We start from the raw sequence: 18,594 nt of genomic DNA, 5'->3' as shown, positions 1-18,594 counted from the left end.
TTATTTGCTGACACAGAAAGATATCCATAATAAAGTGTGAAGAAAGCAGGTTATAAGACAGCATTTATATTTTTTCTATTTCATCTTTAAAAATGTTTATTTATTGATTTTGAGAGAGAAAGAACGCAAGCAGAGAAGGGGCAGAGAGAGAATCCCAAGCAGGCTTGGCACTGACAACACAGAGCCCAATGCAGGGCTCAATCTCACAAACTGAGATCACGACCTGAGCTGAAATCAAGAGTTGGATGCTTGACTGAGTGAGCCACCCAAAGAGCCCCTTATCTCATTTTTGTTAAAAAAAAAAAAAAAAAAAAAAGGTGCTTTGACATATACTCTTTTCCCCTTTTATTATTATTATTATTTTTTTTTTTTAATTTTTTTTATTTTTTTCAACGTTTATTTATTTTTTGGGACAGAGACAGAGCATGAACAGGCGAGGGTCAGAGAGAGAGGGAGACACAGAATCGGAAACAGGCTCCAGGCTCTGAGCTATCAGCCCAGAGCCCGACGCGGGGCTGGAACTCACGGACCGCGAGATCGTGACCTGGCTGATGTCGGACGCTTAACCGACTGCGCCACCCAGGCGCCCCATATTATTATTATTTTTTAATGTTTATTTATTTTTGAGAGAGGGAGACAGAGTGCAAGAGGGGGAGGGGCAGAGAGAGAGGGAGACACAGACTCCGAAGCAGGCTCCAGGCTCCAAGATGTTAGCACAGAGCCTGCTGCGGGGCTCCAACTCACAAACCATGAGATCATGACCTGAGCTGAAGTGAGATACTTAACCAACTGAGACACCCAGGCACCCCTCTCTTTTCCTTTTAATTCTAAGCTCAGATCAAGTGTAAGAAGCCTTCATTGTTTGTTTGTTTGGTTTTTTAATAGTTTTCTTTCTTTTATTTATTTTGAGAGAGAGAGAGAGAGAGAGAGAGAGAGAGAGCACGCACACAAGGGAGGGGCAGAGATAGGTGGGGAGAGAGAGAATCCCAAGCAGGCTTCATACTGTCAGCATGGAGCCTGATGCAGGGCTCAAACTCATGAATCGTGAGATCATGAGTCAGATGCTTAAGCTGACTGAGCCACCCAGGCCCCCTGAAACCTTCATAGTTATAAAGATCAGTAGTAAAACCTTTTCATTGCTCAAAACTGATTAGCCTTTCATATACACACATTTCCCCTAATTTCCTTCATCCATGAGCAAGTTGTCAGTTATTCACTGTCACTTTTTTTTCAAATGTATTTACTTTGAGAAAGAGAGAGAGACCGCATGAGCAGGGGAGGGGCGGGGCAGAGAGAGAGAGAGAGAGAGAGAGAGAGAGAGAGAGAGAGAGAGAGAGAATGAGAACGAATGAATCCCAAGCAGGCTCCGTGTTGCCAGTGCAGAGCCTGACTCGGGGCTCAAACTCACAAACTGTGAGATCATGACCTAAGCTGAAACCAAGATCACACATCAGGGAGACTTGTAGGTTTTCTGATACACAGATTTGGCTATTTTTATCATTGATCCACTTCAGCAAGAGCAGAGTCAGAGAATCTGACACATACTTTTATATATATATACACATAAGACTGGAAGGATGCTTATCCAAATTACTAAGAATTGTTTTTTCAGAGTGTAAGATACAAAGTGATTTTTACTTTCTTTCTTATACCTTTCTGTTTGTATGATTTTTAAAACTTTTGTATTTAGAAAAAATAAACCCATTTTCATTTTGAGCAACTATCAATGAACTATAAAAACCAAAACCAAAAAACTCCTTCTTTTCTTAAACTCTTCTACAAAGTGAAAGTACTAAAAAACATCTCCCTGTATCTTATGAGCACCTTACCTCTAGTAAAGAACATTGAACTTACTTCAAATGTTAAGAAAGTTTTTTATTTCCCAGTCTGTTTTTTTTTTTTTTAACGTTTATTTATTACTGACAGAGAGACACACAGAGTGTGAGCAGGAGAGGGGTTGAGAGAGGAGGAGACACAGAATCCGAAGCAGGCTCCAGGCTCTGAGCTGTCGGCACAGAGCCTGATGTGGGGCTTGAACCCACAAATGTGAGATCACAACTTAAGCCCAAGGCAGATACTTAACTGAGCCCCCCAGGTACCCCCTGCTCCAGTCCATTTTATGTTAAATGGGTCTTTGATAATGTGCAAGAATACCAAAAACCCACTGTCTTTATTTTATCAGCTACAGTTTTCCTAAGTACTGAAGTTAATGCTTGAGACTGTATTTGGAATGCAGAGCTTCCCTGAAGGAAAAACTGGTTCAGTCTTATTTTCAATGCTAAAGCAAAATGTGGGATTTGGTGCCTCTATTTGTTGTTTGGTTACTGAAAAAATAAAGGCAGGGCTTTCAGTTGACTATCAAACTTTTAACCTTATGTACAAGTCCCAGGATGAGAATTTTAGCATTCCAAATTTAACTCAAAACAAAAGGCCTTGCTTTGAGTCTACAAATGCTCCTTTCAGTTAGAAAAGTGCTAATTTGTCCAAAGTCACACAATGTATTCACTCATTTTCTTGAAGATGACTCACTCAATAATCTGAAACATAATGACTATGTGTTTGTAACAATTCAAAACAACTGTAAAATGGCTGGTCATTTAAACTGAATTAATTCAGAGGCATCAGTTACATTTTCTGAATTTGTATTTTATAAATGTAAAGCAGCTGAAGTTGCACATTTTAGCAGGGGAAGAAAAACAGTTAATTGCCAACTCTGCCTTCCTAACTGCTTCCTTAATGCTCTCCTGTGGTTAAAATTATTTTAACATTTAGAGGTACATTCTAAACTCCAGAAGGTTATCAAAGAGAAAAAGATAAAGTAAGTGATGACCTCAACTTTAGCTCTACCAAATCACACAAGTTTTGGAAACTATAAACAAATATATCTAATGGACATCTAGTACGCGCAAGTGACCATTATTATGGGTTCTAGAGGAGGTGTTCTCAAAGTGTGACTCCTGGATCAGCAGCATCAACATCACTCGAAAACTTGTTAAAAATGCAAATTATCACTGCCTACCCCTTCCCAAATCAAACACTGTGGGTGGAGTCCAGCAAATGGCAGTTCAACAAAGCTTTGCAGGTGATTCTGATGGGCTCCAAGGTTTGAGTATCTGCTTTCAAGCATTTAAAAAAATTTGTTTTTACATTTATTTATTTTTGATAGAGACAGAGCACAAATCGGGGAGGGGCAGAGACAGAAGGAAACACAGAATCCAAAGCAGGCTCCAGGCTCCGAGCCATCAGCACAAGCCTGACATAGGGCTTGAACTCACAAACCACGAGACCATGACCTGAGCCGGGGTTGGACGCTTAACTGACGGAGCCACCCAGGTGCCCCTGCTTTAGAGCATTTTTGCTGTAAGAGCTGTAACCCACTTTGTTCAATTATAAGTAAGTGTTAAGATAGAAGTATATAAAAATATAGACAGGATTTACATAAGTGTATGATGTGATTTTCAGATTAGGATATAAAATAATGATGTAAGGATTTATTTCATATTCTTTAAATTTCAAAGGAAGTTTCTCAAAAAAATTGGTGGTCATTTTAAGAAGGTGACAGAGGTAGCATCTGAGAGGACAAAATGACCTAATTTAAACACAGAACAAATAAGTGAATGAAAAATCAGTTAATCACTATAGAGTTCAGAGATCTGATCATCAATTTTCCATTTACTCTTGTATTCTACTTATTATCTCTCTCCCCGTTCAGACAGCAGAGATCAACTATTTGAACTGAACGTGCCAGTAGAAACCCACTTTCCAAGTTACCACCCAAACTAGAAAGGCCCATCATCACATGCTTGGATTACTGCAATAACTGCTTAGTGGTCCCCCATGACTTAAATGGCTTCCTCCTCTCACTATTCTGTATTAGATTCTGAGGAATCAATCTCTCTCTCTCTCTCTCTCTCTCTCTCTCTCTCTCTCTCTCTCTGTCTCTTAGATGTAATCTCTACACCCAATGTAGGGCTCAAACTCAAAACCCAGAGATCAAGTCAGATGCTTTACTGACTGAGCCAGCCAGGCATCCCTCTCAAATACTATAGCTGTTCCATCGAATTCCTTGCTCAGAACCCTGTAATGTTTCATTATTGCTTACTGAGGTACTACCTCCAAGTATTAATCTAGACAGTCAGATAGGGAATGTAAATGAGAGAAGGAGGCCACATGAAAACTAAATGGGTAAAAATGCTCTTCACTTTTCTTAAAGACACATACTCATCCCATTTTTGTTTTCCTACTTGAATTAAAGTTCTACACTACAAGAAAACAGTGAAGATATGATGACAAATGGAGACACCTGGCTTCAGTGTCTAGAAGACCACAGGATATGTGGGGATTACGGTAAATTAAGAGCCTGGGCCATACCAATGCCTGCTCCTCCAGGTCTAGCAAGTTTTGTCATGTGAGAATAAGGTTCCAGTGTTGCCAGATTTTTAGATTTTTGAGGACAAGCTTCAAGTATTGATTTTTATGTGAAATCATTCAACTTTAAAATTCTGGCTTGGAGTCAGAAACACTATCCCTGTGGTCCAAACAAAACATATTTGCCAGTTTGAGACCTCTAGTATGCAGCATTAAGGTCCTATTTGCCTGCCTTTTTTCCGGTATCTTATCTTCCTTATAGTAACAATAATCCCCAGATTTAGGCAGCAATAAGCGTTCACGTCTACTTGGTCCTCTTAACTGTGAGAGGCAGAAAGGAGATGGACTCAAACAAGCTAAGTAACTTGTCCCACATCACATGATTAGTAACAGCCGAAGCCCAGGTCTCCTGACTCAGAGACCAGCACAAATCCCTGGTCCTTTTACTCTCTCCTTGTCCCTTCTTAACACGTGTGCTTTTGCTTTGTCATGTCCTCATCTAGAAGGACTGTCTTCTTTTCTGCTAATGTAAATCCATCATCGTTCAAGACCCAGCTCAAGCTTTACTGTATATGTAACCCCCCCTCTTTTTTTAATGTTTAATTATTTGAGAGTGAGCAAGAGAGAGAGTGAGCGAGAGAATGAGCGAGAGCAAGCACAGCCAGGGAAGGGGCAGAGAGAGGAGAGAGAGAGAATCCCAAGCAGGCTCCACGCCCAGCACAGAGCCTGATGTGGGGCTTGATCTTACAACCATGAGATCATGGCCTGAGCCGAAATCAAGAGTTAGACACTTAACCAACTGAACCACCTGGGCACCCCTACATAAAAACCTTTCTAACTAAGCCAAGTCTCCAAGTATTCTTTCTTCTGAAATTCAGTTGTTATGGTCAATAACTCACAAACTGGTGCTTATCAACAGCTCTGACTCATCAAATTATTTTGCATCATTTCACCTTAACTCCTATCCCCAATTATATTCTAAGCTTGCCGATAGTGCAGACATGTTATTCTTTTTTTTGTTCCACATAGTTCCCAGCACTCTGCTGGTACATAAAAATGACTGTTTAATGTTTGCTATCTTAGAAAGTCTTTTGAGGAAGAGTTTTAGTAATGATAACACTAACTTACCAGCCTGATGTTGTCTTCTGGGCGCAGTAATATGAACATTGCTTGGAGATGCTGTTGGAGATCACCTGGTTAAATTGGTAAAACAAAACAATAATTATTCCTCATTGTAATGTCAACAGAGAGGATTCCTTCTACCTTAATAACCTGTGTAAAAGAAAGTTCTGGGTCACTCAAGGACTGTAATTAGAAATTAAGTGAATGTCTTAATATGATTAACTTCTTTTTAAGTGAAAAGACAGAATGGCAGACTGCATCTCTATACATTTACTTTTAGCCTGTACTATATTAAAATTTGCTTTGTGTCTGTCCAATGGAAAGTGCACTTGAGAGCAACCTCTGTTCCGTACTGCAGTGGGTGCTGAAAAGAGCAACTGTGATATATGTCCGGGCACAGACAGCACTGGCTGTGCTCTCAGGCACACTGAAGGTAGCAAGGAAGGAATCCTGAAAATGAGGTGTGTGACTGAGGTTAGAATTATCCCTAACTTAAAAAAAAGCTAGCCATTTTGCCATTCTTATTCCTGTAAATCTTCTGTTGCATTTAACCTAAGAAGATTTTTAGATTTCCCATAAAATAATATCAATAGTTAATGATTTCCATATTAGTGGCTGATATTAAAATAAGAGTTCTCATTAAATATAGCAGATCCCAAGAAATAAATATTCCACTGAACTTATTATTAGGTACTTTAACACGGCCAATCAGTATTTGAAAACATACTTGTTCCTATACATTCTATAAAACTAAGCTGAAATTTTTTTGTATTAAAGTATTAGAAAACCTGAGGCTTTCGCTAGTAGAAGATAATTAGATAACATACTGTTTTTTTTTTAATTTTTTTTTTTTAACGTTTATTTATTTTTGAGACAGAGACAGAGCATGAACGGGGGAGGGTCAGAGAGAGAGAGGGAGGCACAGAATCTGAAACAGGCTCCAGGCTCTGAGCTGTCAGCACAGAGCCTGACGCAGGGCTCGAACTCACGAACCGTGAGATCATGACCTGAGCTGAAGTCGGATGCTTAACCGACTGAGCCACCTAGGAGCCCCGATAACGTACTGTTATAAATAATGACAATCAGAGAACAAAAAACTTCATTCGTGCCCATCCAGATCTGTCTCTTTTTTAAGAGTCTAAAGATTCTGATGTTCTCACATTATCTTGAAATCTGCATACAAAATTTTCCTCCAGGTTAACCTCCACTCTTAACTATGAGATGAAATACTGATATATGCAAGAAGTGGTGAGGGGGAAGAAGGAAAAAGTAGGTTAGCAAACAGGTATTTGTCTAAAAGGTCAGCAAGTCTGGGGCAACTAGGTGGCTCGGTTGGTTAAGTGTCTGACTCGTGACTTTGGCTTAGGTCATGGTCTCACAGTCATGGGATCGAGCCCTGTGTCAGGTTCTGCACCAGGCATGAAGCCTGCTTAAGATTCTCTCTTTCTCTCCCTCTGTCCCTCTCATGCTCTCTCTTTCAAAATAAATACATTAAATAAATAAATAAATAAATAAATAAATAAATAAATAAATAAATAAATAAAGGTCGGCAAGTCTGAAAGACTTTCCTTTTTCTTTCCTTTTCTTAAAGAATAGTTTTCTTGCCTCACTCCCACCCCACCCCAATTTCAGTGCTGGCTTCTGACCAATTCCATTATTGCAGAATCTTTTAACTTTCAAAATTAAAAAACAGAGTCATTATGTTTGGCCAGGTCTGTTCTGCTACATTTCAAACCCAGAGACACAATCTAAGTCTCATGTGTAAGAACCAATATGGGCTCATAGGTATAAAACTAAGAGAAATTAAAACATGTCCACACAAGTGCTTATACATATATATTCATAGCGGCATTACTCATCACAGCCCAAAATGGAAACTCAACTGTCTATCAACTGGTGAATGGAAAAATAAAATATAGTATATCCATACACTAGAATATTATTTGGTCATAAAAAGGAATAAAGTAGTGATACACAGTATAATGTAAATGACCCCTGGGCACCTGGGTGGCTCAGTCCGGTTAAGCATCCAACTTTGGCTCAGGTCATGATCTCATGGTTTGTGAGTTTGAGCCCCATTTTGGGCTCTGTGCTGACAGCTCAGTCTGCTTTGGATTCTGTGTCTCCCTCTCTCTCTCTGCCCCTCCCCTGCTCACACTCTGTCTCTCCCTCTCAAAAATAAATAAGCACTAAAAAAAATTAATATAAATGACGCTTGAAAACATGCTAAGTGAAAGGAGCCTGTCTCCAAAGAGCGTTTATATAATTAGACTCATATGGAACACCCAGAACAGGCAGATCTATATATAGAGAAAGTAGATCAGTGGTTGTTTAGGATTGGCAGGGAAGGTGGGGAATATAGGGAATGACTGCTAATGGATAACTGGGTTTCTTTTGGGGGTGATGAAAACATTCTAAAATTAGAGCGATGGTTGCACAACTCTGTATATATGAAAAAAAAAAATCACTGAATGTATACTTTAAATGAGTAAATAGAGTGAATTATATGGTATGTGAATTATATCTCACTAAAAGTGTTTAAAAAAAAAAAAAAGAACCAGTGTGGGGAGAAGGCAAAGTGTTAGGAATAAACAATGAAGAGTGACTTAAGTTTCATGTTACAATTGAGTTAAGCAGCTGAGGCTTTTTAAAAATTAAGATTTCTTCTGTTGTATCAGGACAAATAGCCTGAGGAAAGGATTTTTAGGATGGAGAACTTGTAGAGGAGAACCATTTCTGGGCAATAGTGGGCCTAAGTCCCTACTCTAAGTGCTACCGGCCCCAAGATCCAGATGGCTTCTTTGAAGGTCAGGCAAAAGTCAGGGAGCCCTATCCCCACTGTAAGGCTTCTTATGGGAGCTGGGTATATGGAAGTTCAGGTTTGTTAGCAGTGAAAAGTACTGCCAGTAAGTAAACTGGGTATATTCTACCGGGAACCTACATTGCTAAATCATAGAAAAATTCATTAGAGTATATTTGTACCTTAGTATTTGTCCAACAAAAATTTACTGAATACCTACTACATATATAAGGCATTCTGCTAAGTGCCAGAAAAATAGTGAGAATGAAGGAAAAGTGATTATAGCACAGTACAATTCTTTCTTTCACTATCACAAAACTGTTGGAGAAATGGGAATGGGGTAGTCAGCCTTGTAGAACAAAACAAAAGGCTAAGAAACCAAGAAAGGAATGGTATACATGGAACTTTACCTGCATGCTTGTTGCGTCTGTGGCTGATTCTTGGTGTGGATGAGCCATTTCCCCGTGGCAGAAAAAGGGCAGCACCTTTGACAGTTAGAAAGCTCTCGCTGATGCTGTCAGGAAAAAGTCAAAACAAAACGAATTATTTAACGAAGGAAATCAGAGTATGATGGAGATCCATTTTGGGATTATCCTCTCTCCCATCTTCCAAAGTCCCAATTTCAAGGGATGAAGTAAAAATAAAATCAAAAGAGACCTTGATTATTTGCAAAGTCATTTCTACTCTAGACAATTTTTCTGGAACATAACTTACGATATTCTCTACATATTACATGGTAGTAGTTAAGAGTGAAGGTTCTGGAAACAAGAGGGTGAAGGCTCTGGTGCCAGATTGCCTGGGTGTAAATCCTGGCTCTGCTACTTCTTACCTGAGTGAATTTTGGGGGCCCTAAATTTCCATATTTGTAAAAACAAAGCTGTCATGAGGAGCCAATATAAATACAGTTTCTTACAGTGGTACCCTTAACAAATATTAGGTATTGTTATTAGATCTATGATTACCAATACGTGTTTGATTAGTGTCCTAATCAGATGTAAAGTATAATACTTTAACAGGCTCAAAGTTTGCCCCCAAAAAATTATTTTTTGTTTGTTTGTTTAAAATACACCTACACTGGGGCGCCTGGGTGGTTCAGTAAGTTAAGTGTCTGACTCTTGATTTCAGCTCGGGTCATGATCTCATGGTTCGTGGGTTCGAGCCTCACATCGGGCTCCACACTGGCAGTGTGGAGCCTGCTTGGGATTTTCTCCTTCTTTTCTCCCTCTCTCTGCCCCTCCCCTGCTCTCTTTCTCTCAAAATAAGTAAATAAAAAACTTAAAAAAAAAAAAACTTAAAAAAAATACACATACACCACACTAAAGTGTTACTCAAGATTTTACTTTTACAGACTTGTATTCCCATATGCCTGAAAGGAGTAAGGCACAGGAAATGTGTTTAACCTATGGAGCTGGCCATGTTAACACCATCCTTCATGTAAATGACAGTTCAACGGAGGTGGAGAATTACTACTCAGGATAGCAGTAATATAATTACTAGTGAATATCCACAGAAAACAAAATATATCCAAACTATTTCATATCAACAGACTAAGACTTTTAACGTTACCCACAAATCTGAAAAGGTCTAATAGAACTTTTAAAACACTAATGGCAAAATTCAGAATGGAGGGTTCCAAGTTTGCTTATAAGCATGTTATGCAGAGTTAGGTAATGTATTGTGAATTACACTCCCTACTCAACATTTCCACTTGGAAATCCAACTGGCATCGCAAATTTGCATTGCCAAAACAAAGCTCTTGCATCCCTGCAAACCTGATCCCTATTCTCATCCACCCAAACTGTTTGGGCCAAATACTTAGCAGTCATCCTTGGTTTCTCTTTTTCCCTGCAACAACATGTATCCTAATCCATCAGTAAGACCTAGGGGTTTTACTTTCAAATATATCTTGAATCTGCCCACTCATCTCCATTACCACTTTGACAATGTCCATAGCACCACCATTTTTCATTTAGACCACTATTAAAGGTTTTTTTTTTTTTAGCTTTTTATTATGGAAAATTAAGGGCATAATATAATGAACCCCCATGTTCTCATCATTTCAGTTTTCACTGAAGGCCAATCTTTGTTTCTTCTACATCCTTACTCTATTCACCTGGTCCCTGAAGTGAAACTAAATCCCAGACATTCTATCAGCAAAAAATTTCTTAACTGGTCTGTCTGCAACCACTTCTGCACCACTGCTATCCACTTACCAAAAAGTAACCAGAGTGATTTTACGTATATAAAATACATATATATATCACATAATGCCACTTCCCTCCTTAAAACTCTCCAACGGTTTCCCTTTGTACTGAACAAATAAAAGCTGAAGTCTTCAGACTTCAAGGCCCTGTAACATCCGATAATACATTGCTTCTCTAATTTTGCACTATCTCCCCTTTTGTTCACTGTGGTCTGGCTGCACTGGTCTCTTTTGTTTCTTCTATATTTTAGGCCCCTTCTCAGGGTCTTTGTGCTTTTTGTTTTCTACTTGGGACACATTTCTCCTGCTCTGCCGCTATTTAAGTCACAGCTCCAAATAGATCACCTCTCACCCATCCCAATCATACTCTGTCCTGTTGTTTTATTTCCTTCAGGATATTTATGTATCATATACTAAAATTACATTTACTTACTTTGTATACTTAATGTGGTTATCTCCTTATGACAGAATATAAGCTCAATGAAGAGCAAGGATTTTATTTTGCTCAGCACTATATCCTCAACATTGGAAATAGTGTCAAGCACACATTAGATGTTCAATAGATATTTGACAAATGAATGAGTTCATCTCAGGGTTTTTTCCACACTGTTTTATCTGTCCTGTCATTGCAGCAGGAACTATAATTTAGGACAAGAACACAGAAATTCTGTAATTTCACATGCAAAAAATAATTGTTACAGAACTCAACAGATTTGGCAAAATAATGGATTATAACTACAAATGTTTGACGATAAATTAATTGGCAAACAATTAAATCACCTTTATAATGTCACTTGTTGACTCAGTTTTATTCTTTAATTAAGTGGCATGAAGCTGATAAACTTTTGAGCTAACTTGCTAAATAGATTGGAACATGTCTTCTAAAAACAAACAGAAGAATCCACAGATGCCACTTTAAAAAAAATCTGCATGCTGGCTAGGAGGGACTGCCTTTATTTTGTTTTGTTTCCATCTTTAAATAAAGCGTTGCGCTCTTGTGGTCTATTGCACAAGTCTTGTCTCTTGTTACATTCGTGGCAAGCACATGTCACCCTGCTGTGGGTCACTGTGTTTCACTCACATTACGGGAACAACCTAAAACAAAATGTCTTGAGTGACAGGATGAGTGGGGTACACCACAGACAGGAAATGAAATTCACACTTCTGCCAACACAGCAAGTCTGCTTTATCAAATGAAAATATTTTAAAAATATGGGCTAATATTCTACCTAACCCAGACAAAGTAACAGGTGTGGGCACTTTGGTTTCCAGTAAACAAAGTGGTTTCAGTATCTTCAAAAGAAGTATACGTAGAGAGCTTAAAACAACAAAGCATATTTCAGTTGTTCCTTTTGAGACAGAGGTAGTTTCTCTTTGACAAACACTAATCTAAGAACTAACTTCCTCGTTTGATACATTTATTGCTGCTTATGCTTTAAAGCAAACCTAAGTGTGCTCTTTAAAATGTAGGTAGTGATGGGCACCTGGGTGGCTCAGTTGGTTGAGCGTCCGACTTGGGCTCAGGTCATGATCTCACCGTTTGTGAGTTTGAGTCCCAGGTCAGGCTCTGTGCTGACAGTGCAGAGCCTGCTCTGGATTCTGCATCTCCCTCTCTCTCTACCCCTCCCCTGCTCGCGCTCTATCTCTTTCTCTCTCAAAAATAAACATTAAAAATTTTTTTTAAATGTAGGTAGTGCTTTTCACTAGGGGAGGGTTGGGGTAGGGGGCAAGGGCCCTTGGTTAATTCAAAGCTACTTGGAAAATTCCTTATTATAAAATAAAAGAAAGACCAGGAGTCAAACTTACATCTAGTATAAGAGAAAAGATGCCTTTCTATTTAAATCATTTACACAAATCTCAATGAACTTTTCAGAACAAAATGCAGAGCAGAAACAGCTGGGCCAGGAGACTACCATACTAGGTGCAGCACAGAATCCCAGAGAGTCATGGCAGACACGCGCTGGATGGTACAGTCAATCCTCTTTATGCTGTGGTCCCAGATTGTGACCCCCCAGTTAACACAAAAGTGGCATATATTGTTGGTCACTGGAGATCCGGAATAAAAGTGTGGATGATTACAAAAATCCTTTATCATCACTGAACAAAAGTCAAAGCTCTGTAAGTGCTATCAAAGATGGGATGGCAGTATGATGGCACAGAAGTGAAAAAATAAAATTCACAACCAACAGGATTTAGGTGGTTCAAATTCAACTTGAAAATTAAATGCCTTATTTACATATGAATAAAATTATATGTAAATTTAATCACAGGTACTTCAGTGTAAGGTAAAAGCTTAGTATATTTTGCTACAACAGCAAGAAATTCATTGCTCTTTTTGAAAAGCTTCCTGAAGATTCAATCAACATAGAGTTCATTTCTACTTAAAAATTTAGACAGGCAGGTGAAACCTTTTACACATTTTCTGAGTTGACCAATTCTGGACCAGACACAGGACTTCTCCAATAAATCTAACGGAGCCATCCATAGGTAATTACAGATGCCTAAGGTAAACACAAACTCAAAAGGACTCCAGAACCTCTATATTAAGGAAAACACAAGATAAAGAGAATACCACTCTCTCGATCTAAAGACGGATTGTGATTGGGAAGTGATTAGGTGCTTGATAAGAAAATGACACAGTATCATGTTTCTAACAGAGTGACCATGAAGTTCTCCAGTCTATCAGAACACAGTTGAAGTTCATCTATTCTTCACTTGCTCAACAAAGAGAAGATCATTCCTAGTTAGACACGAATAGCTAATAATAACTAATGTGACTAGAAGCCTAGTGTGTGTGCAAGGCACTAAGCTAAGCACGGGACATTATTTCATTTAATCTTCATAACTCTATGAAGTAGGTACTATTTTTTACCCCCAATTTACATGTAAGAGACTGATGGACTCAAGAGATTCTAAGTTATTTGCCCAAGATCACACAGCTAGTAATACTCAGAGCAAGAATTCAAACCAGGATTTCACTTGGAAGTTCATGCTCTGAATTACTACTCTCTCCACTAGGCTGTTCTAGTTTTACGATATTATGTAGGATGAAATATAATGTTTTCCCACAGAGTTTTCAACAGAATAGAATTTAAAATAGAGTCCAGGAGTGAAAGAAAAGACTGAAATAAATCCAGATCTCAACTCTTCTCATGCCTTTTTTGTTTCCCTTAGCAAGGCCAGGAGCAGAAAGACTATACTGAGGGGAATCAAGAACATCTGGCTGAGAGAGATGAATCCAAATGGGACGGACAGTAGAGAAGAGAACTCTAACTTCTGTTGGGAATGGCAGTAGCATTTCAAAAGTCTCGAAAATGTAGGAAAGACTATTCTGCTTTAAACAGATTTGGGAAGCACTCCATACCACTACCTCCTGATCAAAGTCACTTCCTAAAGCATGAAATTTGTTAACTGGCAGTTAATTTTCAGGCAAAGTATAGAGAAAAAGGTCAACTAATGGAAGAAAATACTTAACTCTTCTAAGGTTGGAATGATTTCTGAAGAATGTGGCCAGGGCGATCATCCATGACAAGGAGAAAGGTCAAGGAAGCAAAACAAAGCAACACACCTGGCCAAATTGCAGGATATCGGCTGGACACATATTCTTCTGTTTTATATACAATACACACGAAGAACTGGATTATTTACTATGGGAAATTGGGTTTCAGAAAGTGGATGTAATACTTGTATTTCAACATTAAAATGAAGGAAGGAGATTTTCGTGTTTATAGTGTTTGTAATGTTTGGTATGTCTGTATAACGCTAAAATTTAAAGGTAAATTATATTTTACCTATAAATTGCACAAAGTGAGATGGTTAGCATTTACATAAAATTAAAATACACATAATCTAAACTGTTATATTTTTGTCTTGAGGAAGATTCATCTACTGGAAAGTTTCAAATATATTCTACCCTAATATTCTCCCTTTCCTGATAAGTGTTCTCCGCTTATTTTAAAGTTGTTTAATTTTCAGATTCAGGGCAGTAGGGTAGCTTCTATAAGTTTCTTAGGTGGAAAGGAATTCATGTCCCTGTTTAGCATGACCATTATCAAACAGAAAGGAAATTTCATAATAAAAAGCTTCAAATATCAGACGAGAGGTCAAAAACCAAAGAGCTACCAAAAACTACAGAGCTCCCACTGCCTCCTCAAAAGTGTGGCTAAATCCAAAAAACAGGAAGGAAAAAGTCATTGTGCTTTCATGTTGAAACATGGCTGCAAAAAGTCAAAGCATACTTCTAGGCAGTTGAGAAAAAGTTTGATTCTGTAATCCTCAAGGAATTTAGGGACTACACTACAATGGGAGAAAGTCTTAAATCCAAATATCATATGTAGTCTTCTCTGTAATTAAACATTTCCCAATCCCATCCCCACCCCCACCATACATGGCCATATGTTCAAATGATAGTATTAGGACAGCAATCACTATCTGTTGGAACCCTCTCCCCCCAAGGCATAAATTCCAGACACATGCCTATGAATGCAGGCAGCAGGATTATTTCTCTCATCAGCAGACAAGTAGAGGTTGGGTACATTTCTAGACCAATTATTGGCAAGGTGAAGAAGAACTTAGGACTCCCGTTCTTACTCATTAACTATAACCATCAGATCATTTTAGTTCCAGCTAATCTTCCACTTAAACTCTCTTGCACAATATCCAGCACAACTACCCTCAGATGCAGCTATTTGTTTTACCTTTTTCCTACTTTTCCACAATCTAAGAAGAAAAGAAAGGGTCTGTTTAAGACTGAGGAACAAATTCCTTCAGGACTATCCTCCTGGTCTTTTCCCTATAAATCATAAGTGGGAGAAGAAACAAACCCAGAAAATTCCTTTTATTTTGTTCATTTTGAATGTTCACTTACTTGGTAAGATCTTGTAACAATTCCATTTTGCCTCAAACATGTGCATCTCAGAAATGTTCAGACAGAAACATAACATAGGATCAATAATTTTGCCACTGACCATACAACTCAACCTTCTAACTTCTGTAGACTGGAGTGCATCTAAATTGACATCTGTTATTTTTGGCTGTCTGGAAATAGATCTATCCTTCCTAATCTCACTCTAGTCTCCAAATGTACATGGTCTTGGTGGCCTCTAGCTCTGGAACTGTAAGGGGCTTGCAGGAACCTGGCATGTGGTTTAGGCTTGGCGAGTTGGAAATTCTCCCTGGATCTTAGGCAAGTGACCCAAGGGAGCAAGAATAGTGGGGAATGGTCACATTCACTATGGGGAGAATGGCAAGGTATAGACCAGACTACTCCTACTCCCTGGCCTTCCTTTAATGCCTTTGGCTCCTGCCTGTTCTCTAAGCCTCCCTGTCCATATGGTGAGCTCTGACCTCCTTCAAACAAAAATTTTGGTTAAGATAGTTAAAATTAATTTCTGAGCTTGCAACAGAGAATCTGATATATCAATTGAAGTTCAAAGAATTTAATGACTGGGATGCCTGGGTGGCTCAGTTGCTTAAGCATCCGACTTCAGCTCAGGTCATGATCTCAAGGTTCGTGGGTTCAAGCCCCATGTCGGGCTTTGTGCTGATAGCCTGGAGCCTGCTTCGGATTCTGTGTCTCCCTCTCTCTCTCTGTTCCTCCCCTGCTTGCACTCTGTCTCTCTCTCAAAAATAAATAAACATTAAAAAAATTAAAAAAAAAAAAAGAATTTAATGACTTGTTGCAAGTCACACAGCTAGTTAGTACTGGAACCTAAACTAGGCCCCATGTCATCTGACACCCTGGGCAGCACTTTAACCCTTTATCCAGAGTTTGATGTTCCTACATGTTGTGGACGTAATAATTTAAAGCAACCAGCAGTTAAAAACACATCTGGTCAGTTCATCTAAAGAGAACAAAGACAGGATTTTACTGCAAAGCCTGGTGTGATATTTGTTCTATTTTTCACAGCATCCTGAAGACAAAGTTGAGGTTCGAGTGAGGAAAAGCTTAGACATATTCCCATGAGGCAAATACTTTCATGCTGTTTCTTAAAGTTGTTTCTTTTCTTTTTTGTTTAGTAAGTTTGTTCACTATTAAACATTGCTTTAAAAATATCAAAAACTAGATGCCAAAAACAAAGACTATGGGACCTAGGAAGGAGGGCAAGAAAGACTACTTGACAAAAGAAGTGGATGCAAAAGAAAAAGAGGGAGGACTCAATAAATCAGAAATGAAAGAGGGGAAGTAACAACCAACACCACAGAAATATAAAGAAAAGGATTATATGAAACTAGTAAGAAAAACTATGTGCCAACAAATTGGAAAGCCTAGAAGAAATGGGTAAATTCCTAGAAACATACAATCTTCCCAAACTGAACCAGGGAGAAATACAAAATCTTAACAGACCAATTACTAGTAACAAAACTGAATTAGTAATCAAAACACTTCCAACAAACGTAAGTCCAGGACCAGATGGTTTCACAGGTGAATTCTACGAAACATTTAAAGAGTTAATGCCTATTTTCTCAAACTATTCCAAAACACAGCAGAGGAAGGTAAGCTTCTAAATTTACTCTAGGAGGCCAACATTACCTTGATACCAAAACCAGACGGAGACATTACAAAAAAAGATAACTACAGGCCAATATCCCCAATGAACATTGATGCAAAAATCCTCAACAAAATACTGGCAAACTGAATTCAACAACACATTAAGGGGATCATTCACCATGATCAAGTGGGATTTATTCCAGGATGGTTCAACATCTGCAAATCAATGTGATACATCACATTAACAAAATGATGGGTAAAAACTGTATGATCATCTCAACAGATGCAGAAAAAGCATATGACAAAATTCACCATCTCTTCATGGTAAAAAATATCAATAAAGTGGGTGTAGAGGGAACATACCTCAATACAATAAAGGCCATATATGAGTGGGAGTCTTATTCTCGAGAAGGTCCTCCTCTAAGAAGAGGAGAAAACTGCCTCAGCTCAAAGGAGCCCATTCCCTTTACAGGCCGAATTATCAGAGCTCCTCGGTCCTGTGGCTCTAAACTCTAGGCTTAAATACTTTTTTTTTCTAAAAAGGTTAAGTTTTAAAAGCTGTTTGGACCAAAAAGTAAATGACCTGAACAGTTCTTTCTCAGTATTCAAATTGCCAGGTGTACTGGTTACCAAGATATGACCAGTATTACTTGGGACCAAATTTAAAATAGTTGGTGGGAATAGATAAAACAAAAGGATAGTAACTCAGAAAAACTGTTCAGCATTTGAAAAATAATTTCATCTGCATGATTCAACAAATGCCTTTCCAGGTATTTAAAACACACCTGCAGAAGGAATGCAAGCTGGCTCTTAAGCACTTGGCCAAATGTCCAACCCTGTTTTCAGATTTCTCTTTCACTCTAATGCAAAGGAGGCTCAGGTCATCTTCTATTCTTTGCTGCTGTCACCTTCTGACACCCTTGTCACCATCTTTTATTTAATCTAGCTCAATCATCTCTCTTTTCACTTATTTATTTAAAATGTATTTATTTTTGAGAGACAGAGAGAAAGAGAGAGAGGGAGAGAGGGAGGAGAGGGAGGGAGAGAGCACAAGAGGGGGGAAGGGCAGAGAGAGAGGGAGACAGAGGATCTCTGTGGATAGCAAAGAGCCTGATGCGGGGCTCAAACTCACAATCTGTGAGCTCATGACCTGAGGTGAAGTCAGATGCTTAATCAACTGAGCCACCCAGGCTCCCAGTAAGGCATCAGATCTTGATGGACTTAATTTCAGAAACAAAACTCCCACTTCTCGACTACGATCCCCACTCTTATGACTCTCATGTGTTTACCCCTTTCACCACACTCATGGCCATTCTGTCCTATATACAGATGACTTCTGACTACTTATCTATTGCTGAATAACAAATGACTCTAAAATGTAGAAGCTTAAAACAATAAAGAACATTCATTATCTCCCAGTTTCTGTGGGTTAGGAATTCAGGAGCAACTTAGAGGGGTGGTTCTGGCTCAGAGTGTCATATCAGGATGCAGCAGACATCTGAAGCCCTGACTAGGGCTGAAAGATCTGCTTCTAAAAAGGCTCCCTCAGGATATGGAGAAAGGGGAACTCTCTTGCCCTGTTGGTGGGAATGCAAACTGGTGCAGCCACTC

General features: G+C 38.8%; 1 protein-coding gene and 1 non-coding gene across 7 annotated transcripts in view; both read right to left on the bottom strand.

The window, feature by feature from the left end:
- The window catches only part of SSH2 (slingshot protein phosphatase 2), a 257,943-nt gene that overhangs the window by 57,269 nt on the left and 182,080 nt on the right, over window positions 1–18,594 (bottom strand). For all 6 annotated transcript variants that reach the window (XM_047834001.1, XM_047833996.1, XM_047833995.1 and 3 more), the window contains 2 exons: window positions 8,701–8,804; window positions 5,497–5,561 (listed from right to left, as the gene is read on the bottom strand). In XM_047834001.1, the coding sequence (XP_047689957.1) occupies window positions 5,497–5,561; window positions 8,701–8,804 (169 nt within the window). The remainder of the gene's footprint in view (window positions 1–5,496; window positions 5,562–8,700; window positions 8,805–18,594) is intronic.
- Window positions 1,426–1,506, bottom strand: LOC125152251 (small nucleolar RNA U2-19). Its single transcript, XR_007147107.1, has one exon. It is a non-coding gene; the product is annotated as a small nucleolar RNA U2-19 (small nucleolar RNA).

This window comes from Prionailurus viverrinus, chromosome E1, assembly GCF_022837055.1.
Source record: "Prionailurus viverrinus isolate Anna chromosome E1, UM_Priviv_1.0, whole genome shotgun sequence".
Taxonomy (NCBI): domain Eukaryota; kingdom Metazoa; phylum Chordata; class Mammalia; order Carnivora; family Felidae; genus Prionailurus; species Prionailurus viverrinus.
Note: the sequence above shows the minus strand (reverse complement) of the source record. Positions and strands in the feature narration are given on the sequence as shown.